Source organism: Pteropus alecto, unplaced genomic scaffold (assembly GCF_000325575.1).
Source record: "Pteropus alecto unplaced genomic scaffold, ASM32557v1 scaffold220, whole genome shotgun sequence".
Lineage (NCBI taxonomy): Eukaryota > Metazoa > Chordata > Mammalia > Chiroptera > Pteropodidae > Pteropus > Pteropus alecto.
In genome coordinates this window covers 1682032-1692524 of record NW_006430043.1, presented here as the reverse complement: position 1 = coordinate 1692524, position 10493 = coordinate 1682032, and the positions used below count along the sequence as shown (strand labels likewise).

Genomic DNA, 10493 nt, shown 5'->3' with positions numbered 1-10493 from the left:
AAAGACTTATCTCCAGGAAGAATTGGGAGCTGCTTCAAAGGCTGTAAGAATTAGAGAAATAGAGGCCCAGGAGCAGGTGACCTTTGGTTCTAGCTTCTAGGCTCTGGTCAGTGGTCCTCAGACCTTCCCCAATCCCCAGAAGAAAATACTTGAGATAGGGATACGGTTTGGCCAAGCCCCACCCAGAGCTTTCCCAGCTCAGCCTGAAGGCCGTGGTGAGAGAAGAGGATGAGGGTGGCTGGCTGGAGGATGGGGCACTGAACACCTTGGCCTGGGGTGGGCATCAGATAAATTAGACAAATCAGTATTCAGAGCAAGACCAGAGTAGAGGAGCACTCAGAATAGCAGGCAGGCATGACTTTATTGACTTTTGCAGTATCCCCCGTGGGCTGTCTCAGGTGGTAGGCAGTGAACACATAGCTAGCCAAGCAGGGATGGGAGTGATGAGGATGGGGGCAGGGCTGAGAACACTCAGGAAGGTAGGAGAGCAAGTTGCTGCCACAGCACTCAGTATGTGATGGATGTCTTGAGACTTGACTCAACTGTCTTCATCAGGATGGTGTGGCAGCTGGAGCTGGAGCCAGAGCTGGGCACAGAGCAAGATCCCATAACGGGGCCTTGCCCAGAGCCCGGGATGATGTTGGAGCCTCCAGTCACGACGCTGGAGCAGCTGGGCCCAAAACTGCCTTTCCTGCCTCCAAGTCCACATGTGCCCACCAGGCTATCACCAGCTCCTCCAGACAAGACGGCACTGTCTCCCCCGATGGCTGCCAAGAAATGCACCAAGGTCACAGCAGGTCCTCATCTCCCCATGGGGACCCCTCTCCCGAAGTCCCCTGATACTCACAGACAGTGACCTGGGTGGTACATTCTCCAGACATCCTGGAGGAGAAAGGATAAGAGCAACTGCTAAGAAGGGCTGTAAAGAATGTATCCCCAGCACTTGTAAGCCACTTTGAGCAGCTCACATCCCATCAGCAGTTAAAATCCATGGTCCTCAATTTAAAATCCCTCCCAGCAGAATGGGTTGCCTTCAGTGGCTTAAAGTGTCAGGAAGTCTCTCAGAATCCCCCTTAGCAAAGAAAGCTCTGTGTTGGCATTCCATCCTCCACCCACCCTACCTCAAGCACATATTCCCAGGTCCCTCCGACAGGCCCCACCTGCACTCCTCGCCCTCCAGCAGCCTGCGGTAGGTGGCGATCTCCACGTCCAGGGCCAGCTTTGTGCTCATCAGCTCCTGGTAGTCACGCAGCAGCCGGGCCATGTTCTGTTTGGCAGTTCTCAGAGCAGCCTCCAGCTCAGCCAGCTTGGTCTGAGCATCCTTGAGGGCCAACTCCCCACGCTGCTCAGCATCGGTGATGGCGCCCTCCAGACTGGCATTCTGGGAGGGGTGTGGAAATGAGGGAGGAAATGGCTGTAAGCACAACATGACCTTCCAAAGCACCTACTGTGGACATAACTTGAAGACTGGGTGAACCATAATTTCATAATCTCAAAATTATCCTTGAGGTGTGGAAATGAGGGAGGAAATGGCTGTAAGCACATGACCTTCCAAAGCACCAACTGTGGACATAACTTGAAGACTGGGTGAACTATAATTTCATAATCTCAAAATTATCCTTGGCCACCTCCCAGCTGCTCCCATTCTAAAGGAAATTATTGCCTCTTCTCTTCCTTACCTCTTATAATGGGTTGAATAGCGCCCCCCAAAATGTCATATCTACCTAGAACATCGGATGTGCTCTTATTTGGAAATAAGGTTTTTGCAGATGTAATTAAAGATCTCAAGATGCTATTGTATTATATTCAGGGTGAGTCCTAAATCCAATGACCGGTGACCCTAGAAAAAGATGAGAGGACACAGAGACAGACACGGAGATAAAATATACACAGAGACAGAGGCAGAGATTGGGGCCATACGGTGAGCAACAAGAGGCTAGGAAGAGGTAAGGAAGGATTGCCCGCTAGCTCCTTCAGAAGGAGTGTGGCTCTGCTGACACCTGATTCCATACTTCCAGCCTCCAAAATTGAGAAAATGAACATCTGTTGTTTCAAGCCACCAAGTCTGTGGTACGTTGTTACAGCAGCCATAGGAAACTAATCCAACGTTTTGCCACCTCAGGTGATCTCTATTTCTTCCCACCCCCAACCCTCAGCACTTAACCTGAATCTCTCCCAGAGTACTTAAAGCTCTTCCTGTCCTGTTCAGGTTATTATCTGCAAGTCTCATCTTTAGAACCACCATGGTCCTTGATTGTTTTTAGAACAGCCCCATTTCAAATATTTGATCTTATTTTCAGAGTTTATCAGACCGTGTGTCTCCATTTCTGGTTTGAAAAATACACTCTCTGTACTAACCTCTCCACTGCCACAGAAAACTAGTAGTAGAACAAGACCGCAGTCTAATCGGCCATCCAGCTGACTGACCCTCACGTTTGGTTCAGGAAAGAAGGCATTCCCTAAAGGCTCTCATTATTCTATTCCCACACAAGCACCCTGCAGTTAGAGAATGTCATCTCCATTCCATAAATGAAGACACTGAGGCTCAGAAATGTGGTAAGTGACAGACCCTAACCCAGGACAGCTGATGTCCAGCCCACTGCCCTAACTGTAGCCTGCATGGCTCCTCCCAGGGCCTGGAGCAGGTGAGCTCGGTTCATCAGGCTCGAACATAAAGAGGGGGAGTAAGAGGGGGTGTATCCCCAAGAGGAGTTCTCACAGGAAGCTTTTATGGGGGGGAGCTGTAGTTCCAGGTCTGGGGACGTGGTACCCGCTCTTAAGTGCTGGCGGCTGGGCTGAGACTTCATGTGTTCACGTCACCTGAGTATACTTAGTGTAGAAAGCAGTCTTGGAAACCCTGATTCCCTCCGTCTGGCAGGAGGCCCTGGAATCTGCATCTTAACAGACACCCCAGGAATTCCAAAGTAAAGGGTCCAAATTTATGGGAAAACACTGTGGCAGCAAATTGAATAATAGGATTTCTGGTTCTGCATCACAATCCAAAGAAGAGCAGATAAGGACGCCTGGAGACTGAGTCTGGCCTTTGAATGCACTGTGCTCCAAGGACTCTCCCAGGAGGGCCCCGCTGGGAGTGGATGGGCCACATGCCACTGGGAGTCAAGCTGAAGTGCTTGAGAAAACCACCTGACTCTGTGGTCTCAGCTCTCAATGCCGATTCTTCAGATTTGAGGAAAGTCAGCTTAAAGACGGTTGAAAACCTAAGAATTTAAAACCCTTCACATCTAGAAATGAGGTCTCCAGGAGGAGCAGGAAACCACCTCCCTGCCCTTCCTCTCCTCTCCCTCCACCTCTCCTGCTCCTTCCCATGCCCAGCACCAACAGCATCACCTCCTAAGGAGCAGGAGAGGTGGAGGGAGAGGAGAGGAAGGGCAGGGAGGTGGTTTCCTACTCTACTGCCCACGTCATCTGCTCACTGAGGTCCTGGCTCTCACCCTCCTCAACAGGGGACCAATCTCCAGGAGGAGCAGGAAACCACCTCCCTGCCCTTGCTCTCCTCTCCCTCCACCTCTCCTGCTCCTTCCCGTGCCCAGCACCAACAGCGTCACCTCCTAAGGAGGGCTCAGCTCACCCCACTCTACTGCCCGCGTCATCTGCTCGCTAAGGTCCCGGCTCTCACCCTCCTCAACAGGGGACCAGGAAACTCAGTGCATGGCCTTAGAGTCCTTGCTGAGCTTGAAGAGTAAGAGTCAAAAGAAGAGATAAGAAAAGAGACAAATTAACCCTCTCCCCAAGGAGCTTAGAGCAAGATGTACACCCAGACATAGAATGCAGTATGAGCAGCACCCCCTGGAGTTGTTCAATGCAGAGCCCATGCACCTTGAATTCATAGGAAGGAGGCTGAAGTCCTCTTAAATGGGGCTTGAAGTTCTCTCCATCTCATATTATCAAAAGCTCCAGCCAGCTATCAAGGTTTCACACAAACCCAGCGGTGACTCTGGCACAAAAGCCGTAAGAGGTAGGGCTTGAGAAGCCCTGGGACCCCCACCTGCTTCCTGAGGTTCTCAATCTGACTCTGCAACTTCTGAATCGCCTGCTGCAGCTGAGAAATCTGGACTTTGGTTTCCTTCATGCAGTCCCCGTGAAGCTGGGCAGATGCCTGAAGTTCCTGGTACTGAGGGGGGACAGAGGTAGCACCGTCAATTGAAAGGACCCTCACCTTTGACATCAAGACCATGAGAAATCCCATGTCCCCATTCTTTTCCTCCTCACATCCTCATTTGGAATGTGGGTTAAGCACGACACCAGGACATGGTGGGATGTGCTTGCAGAAGTCCAGGCTTGTTTCCCACAGTTTCCCCGGGTTGCCTCCCTCCTGGAGGAGGGAAATGGTCGTGCCCACCCATCCCTAGAGCTTCAGGGAGGTTATCAAAACTGCTCAATGGGACTGAGGTGGACGATCACCCTGGGATATGAGCATAAAGACCCAGCCTTTGCCAGCATGGAGCTGCCCTCCGGACCCAGCACCTTGGTCTGGTACAGCGTCTCAGCCTCGGCCTTGCTGGTCTGAGCGATCTCCTTGTACAGGGCACGGACCTCAGCGATGATGTCACTGAAGTCCAGGCAGCAGTTGTTGTCCATGGACAGCACCACAGACATGTCACTGGCCTGGGTATGGAGCTGGCCCAGCTCCTGCAGGGAAGACTGACTCAGTGTCCACCCACCCCCAATCGCCTTTCCCTCTGGAGCCCCGTACAGGTGGGCAGGATGACTGACATCCCGCCCACACTCTGTCAGGGGGCAGCCCTCAGTCACACCGGGTGGCATTGAGCATGCCCTGCCTTCTGCACAGCTGTCTCCTCATCTGAAATGACGGCTATAGGAGGTAGTCTCCAATGGCTCTTGCAGCTTGGACATTAGAAGAAAATGTTCTGCAAGACCAGGAGTCACCTGGTCCCCATCACTCCTCCAACCTCTTATCACCCTCCCCTCCCTCTCACCTCTGCTGCCCAAGCCACTCAGCCTCCTTGTATTTCTTCAGACACCAGCACACTCTCTGGCTATGGGCCGCTCCCTCATCCTAGAATCTCCAATTCCCGCCTGCATGGCTCACTTCCTCACCGTCTTCAAAGCTTTCCTCAAATTTTATCTTCTAAATAAGGCCACCCTAACCATCCTATTTGAAATTGCCACCTGCCCTACCCCCCACATTCCCAATCCTTTCCCTGTTTTAATTTTCCTTTTTTCCATAGCATGTATCACCTTCTAATATACTATATAAATTACTTATTTATTAGGTCTATCATTTATTGTTCATCTCTCAATAAAAAGCAAGCTTTGTGACTTTTGTCAGGTTATTCACTGGTGTATCCCCAATACCTGGCAATCTACGTAGTATATTCTGACTAAATGACTGTGGTCTAAGTCACCCTAACCAAGCTTCACCTCCTGGCCCCTCCTACTGTAACAAGAGGGAGCCTGCCTCCCCTGTCACCTCCCCTCACTCCCACCTGCCCTTGGAGACCACCACTTCTGCCCTTGGCAGATCCTCACTTCTTCATACAGACGCCTCAAGAAGCAGATGTACTCTCTGAGAGCCTCCAGCTTGCTTTCCAACTCCATCTTGCTCAGAAAAACCTCGTCGACATCCTGGGGACAAAGAAATAGAAACCGTGTGTTCCCAACTTCCTCTCTGTGGACCCTACTCTGCTCAAGAATTCTGTTCACATACTGCCCAACGCCCACACTCGGCCATCTCTGGAGACCCGCTCCTTCCTCCTCCAGCCCCACCCTGCCTTGCTCTCTCTTTTGCCTGACACTGACCCACACCACCTTCAGGTAGCCTTTCCTGATTAATCCCAACCAGTTCTGCCTCTTTTACTCCCTCTTCACCCTCTCCAGCTGTGACACCCAAAACTCATCACATGGTCCTCAAATCTTGTCCTGGGGTCTTTGTGTCTAGGTAGAAGTCCCATTTCCCTGGGGGACCCCTGCAGGCAGCATGAGAGTGTATTCTGCAATAAGATCTCCTGCCCCTTGCCCTCCCAGCCCAAGGATCCAAGTGGAGCAACCAACTCAACCCTCACCTTTTTGAGGACCACAAAGTCGTTCTCGACCGTAGCGCGCTTGTGGCTTTCCTGTTCATACCTGCCAAGTAAGTACAGAGGGATGCTGCCTGAGGTACCTAGATCAGAGCTCATGTTGCTCCCCCAAGCACAACCTCCCTGAAAGGCCATTCTTGCCTTTAGATGCTCCAAAGCAAGACAAACAACCAGCCTGTGTCTCTACCTTTCCTATCAGGAAGTTTTGTCACATCCTAGCTAGGTCCATCTCTACTCTTTCAGCCCATGTCCCCTTAATGACATAAGGCCACCTTACTTCACGTTTATATAAGGCACATTCAAACACCTTTTCTCACTTATTACAATCATCATTTGAAGCAGGCTGTTTGGATTTTATCAGAGAGATTATACAACTTGCCCAAGTCATAGATGATTCACTAGTCACACAGACCTAAAACCCAGGTCTCCTGGCCCCAGTCCTGGGCTTCTTCCAGGGCCCGCTTCACCTTCTATCCCATCTTCCCAACTGCTCTGGGAGGTAAGAAGGTCAAGTGACATCTTCCCAGTTTTCAGATATGGAAACTGAGGCTGGGCTAGGTAAAATGCCTTGCCCAAGGCCACACAGCTACCCCTTGCTCACAGTCACTGAACCCAAGCCTCCTGTAGTCCAGAGCTCTCTCCACACCTCCAGGTGAGCCTAGGTGGAGAGCCCAGAACCACAGCCTGGCTATGAATCATGCCAAGAGCCTGGGGATGGTCCCACGAAACGGATTCCCTTCTACTCCTAAAACCAGAGAACATCTGAGTCACTTTAGTCCACATCCTGTTCAACAGGAATTTCTCAAGAAAAACCCACTGAGACATTGTTTAAATAAGCCCCTCCAAGGCCTGACAAGAAACATGGGTCTGGGAGCTGGGGCTGTTGGAACTGAGGCTCTCCAAACCTGGGTATCACGGTCAGCAGGGCCTCCTTACCTGCAGCAGATGGGGCACCCTGAGAGTCAGAGGGAATGGGATGCAGAGGGGCTAGAGGGGAGCCCAGTCACGTGTGTGTGGGAGACCCTCAGCTGACAACCCCGATCCAGCCCTCCCAGACCCTACCCAAGCCCCATGGGGAACTGTGATCTGCCTACTTGGCCTTGTACTCCTCCTCCTGGTTCTGGCAGGACTTCAGCTCAGCGTCCAGAGCCCCTCGTTGTCTCTGGATCTCCTCCAGTTGCTTCCTGAGCTGGGTCAGGTAAGCCTCAAAGAAAGACTCCAGGCCCTGGGAGCTGTCACTCACCCCCAGCTGCTGTAGCAAGTGCCACTTGGTCTCCAGGACCTTGTTCTGCTGTTCTAGGAACCGCACCTGCAGCAAAAGCAGAGGGTTCCTGAGGCCTCTGTGGAACTCCTTGGGCATAGCCTCTAAAAAGTGAAGCCTCAGGGACCCTCCCTCCAGTCAGCCCACCTTTCCCCTGCCTCCCAACCCAGCCTGGGCAGGGACTGACTCATGCCCTTCTACAAGACTCTGAGCACATCAAAACAGCCTGAAGGACTAATGAGAAAAGGCCTTCTCACTGCTGGCTGGCTATTTTCTGCCACTGAGCCCCAACTATGGAACAGCAGGGCCTCAGCATAACCAGAGGGACTCCAGTTAGACCACAAAGGGACTTCCTTGCTGCAGAAGTAATTAGAAAAGTGATAGGCCAGACTTTCTCATTCTCAAGGCCACTGAGAACAGTTTCTTCAAGGGAGGCACTGAGACAGGGGCCTAGCTGAGTTGACCCTCACCTTGTCAATGAAGGAAGCAAACTGGTTGTTGAGAGTTCTGATTTCTTGGGTCTCCTGAGTCCTCACCACCTGGAACTGGGGGTCAATCTCAATCTTCAGTGGGGTCAGCAGATCTTGGTTGATGGTCACTTCCTGGATGCCCCCCGGAGGGCACAGGGAAAGCCCAGGCCCACCACTGTCCTCCCCAAACCACACCCCTAGCCTTCCCCTTGACCCCCAAGCTCTTTCAAGAGAGCCTCCTCGGCACCCCCGGGAGGAATTGAGGTTCCTGCTGCTGAAGCCGCCCCTGCCTCGGCCCCTGGAGCGAGCAGAACAGGCTGAGCGAGCACTGAAACCCCTCCGGGCCCGGCATGGGGAGAGAGACATGGCAGAGACCCACAATCACACAGCTGCAGACAGAGAAGAGTCAAGGTGTATGAGTTCCTGCCCTGAGGCTCTGGCACGAGACTTTTATCCCCTCCTGTGCCTGGGCTGGGCCTTGGAGAGCAAGATGCTCTTGGCCTGACTGTGTCTGTCACTGAGTCCAGCTGACCTACTCTGACACACCTGGAGAATAGGTGCCCGGCACGTGCAGAGCCCAGAGAAGTAGGAGACTCAGACCCTGCCCTCAGACTCCCAGGCTGTGGGAGAGCTGGGCATGTCCCCACGACAAGGAAGCAGCCGGAAGCCTGAACTTCCGTGCTGGGGATGGGGAGCAATGGCTCTGAGCAACATCACTGAGGATCATTTAAGGAAGTCTTCCTGGAGAAGGCGATTGGGAAGAAAGGAGGGACATTCAAGGGGAAAGAAGATAGAGGTAGTTCAGATGGAGCATCTAAATGCCCTGGAGATGCCGACAGAGGAGAGAGAAACTTCTCAAGGAAGAATCTACCTACAAGAGTTGGAGAGGAAAGGCACTTTACAGCACTAAGAGAAACTAGGAGGTTAATAAAGGTGTTACTGTCATTGTTGGCTAAAAGACACTCCAGGATTTGGAAATGAAACAGAAAAACACGGTGTCCAAGTCCCTCCTCCTGCCCAACCCAGCAATCATCCACAAGGTACCACCCCATTCAAACCAGGCATCTCCATCCAGGATCGTGGCCACTGGAGCATTTCTGAGCCCAGCCTTTGTCCCTTCTACAAACGCCCAGTGCCAAGTCCATCCATCAAATCAAGCACTGCATTGTCAGGTTACAAATCAGAGGCACCTAGGCTCTGAAACAAAATGTACACTTAGAAACATACTCCTTTGGGGCACGGGGAACAGAAACAGAAGCGCTAGGATTTCCCACAGGATAGATTCTGTCTTTGCCCTGAGAGAGAGTCTGTTAAGTGGAAGAGCCCCAGAGTGCACCTGGTATTGAGTGAGCCTTCCACCTGCTGCAAGATTCCTGGAAGGAAACATCAAGCCACCCCCACTGAAGCAATGGGCAGCTCTGATTTTCAGAAATTTCTGAAATTTCCTCTTTACATGGCAGGCAAGCTATTTCTCCCTGCCCCCAGCCTAGCGCCTAGGATACTGGGACCTTTGATAATGCATCTCAAAAGAAAGACAAACAGAGACTCAGAATAATGAACACTCAAGACATATGCTATGAGGAAGTCAGTCCTAGCCATGCGAAAACCATCCCCTAGATACTCCACCACGCCCCCTGCTAGTCAAAGGAGAGTCCCTGCCCTGCAGAGAATTAGAAGCCCCTTTCTCCTTGCCCTAAATGAAATTGAATGACAGATGACCTCGAGGGGCAGAAGAGGACAGACCTTCGGTGAGGAGAACAAAGGAGCTCAAGGGACTAAGGGGCCAAGTGAAGAAGAAAAGAGGAGAGAAAAGACCCACGCAGGGGATCCAGGTGCAGCGAGGAGAGGGAGGCAGTCTAGAAAATCTTAGAAATGGACTGAATCCTACTGAAGACCCACCTCCAAGCCCTACCTCCTGGGGACCACTTTGCAGAGACAAGGAGGGCCAAGTGCCTTCCTTACGAGTCCCACAAATATGCCTGAGAAAGATCTCCGTGGACTGGGCTCTATTACCCCGCCCGCCACCCCAGTATTAAAAGATGGAGGACAGAGGTCACACTTGGGATGAAGCCAAATCTACCCTCCTGGAACTTCCCCATATTTGTAATGTTATAGAATATTACAGAACCCCAGCGAGCTTCAAGGTTCAATGCCCTCATTTTATACTTAAAGATTCTGAGGCCTCATACGGTGTAGGGTGGGGTACAGAGACTATACTCCCTTGAGTAATAAGAGATTGCACCAGATGACCTCTAAGCCTCTGACGCATCGCTCTATGGCCTGAGTGACTTGCTCAAGGCCATTCACACAGCAGACCAGACTGGAGCCAGGACCCCCAACCAGCTTAGACCACTGCTCCAAGAAACAGCCCACTAAATCCTTGACCAGAACCCCACCATGTCTCTCTTATCCACCACTCTATCCAGCTCAGGGTCTGGCATACACTGGGTAGTAATAAGCACTTGTTTTAAGAAATGAATTCTTATCCATGACAGGAAACTTCTTGAATCCCCAGGGTCTCAAATGCTCCTGTAATCTGTTTTCCCCTGTTGGAAAAAAGATGGTACAGTGACGGAGAGAACGACAAAATGGTTTAGAGATTTTACTACTCGGCCCCTCACAAGCCAAGTCGTTTGTTCCTGCACAATAAGGTACACAAAGGGATCCCAGTTCATGCAGCAGCAACGTGCACATGGCTTGAAC

The 10493-nt window shown here is 51.6% G+C and overlaps 1 protein-coding gene across 1 annotated transcript; it reads right to left on the bottom strand.

Annotated features, from left to right (window-relative positions):
* Positions 1-350: 350 nt before the first annotated feature.
* KRT78 (keratin 78) lies at positions 351-8421 on the bottom strand. Its single transcript, XM_006904550.2, has 9 exons — positions 7791-8421; positions 7154-7368; positions 6045-6105; positions 5512-5607; positions 4486-4650; positions 4007-4132; positions 1161-1381; positions 848-882; positions 351-767 (listed from the first exon to the last, which is right to left on the bottom strand). Exons 1-9 carry the CDS (start codon positions 8154-8156, stop codon positions 508-510), a joined length of 1545 nt encoding a protein of 514 aa, XP_006904612.1. The 5' UTR covers positions 8157-8421; the 3' UTR covers positions 351-507.
* Between the last annotated feature and the right edge of the window lie 2072 nt (positions 8422-10493).

Bases quoted from the DNA above. Each gene is read 5' to 3' on its own strand.
- KRT78 (XM_006904550.2), bottom strand. From the start codon at position 8,156: ATGTCTCTCTCCCCATGCCGGGCCCGGAGGGGTTTCAGTGCTCGCTCA. The intron at 6,106-7,153 runs GTAGGCAGATCA...CTTACTTGGCAG, and splicing joins GAGGAGGAGTACAAGGCCAA to GTATGAACAGGAAAGCCACA. The intron at 4,651-5,511 runs GTGAGGATCTGC...TCTTCCCTGCAG, and splicing joins TGAGGCGTCTGTATGAAGAA to GAGCTGGGCCAGCTCCATAC.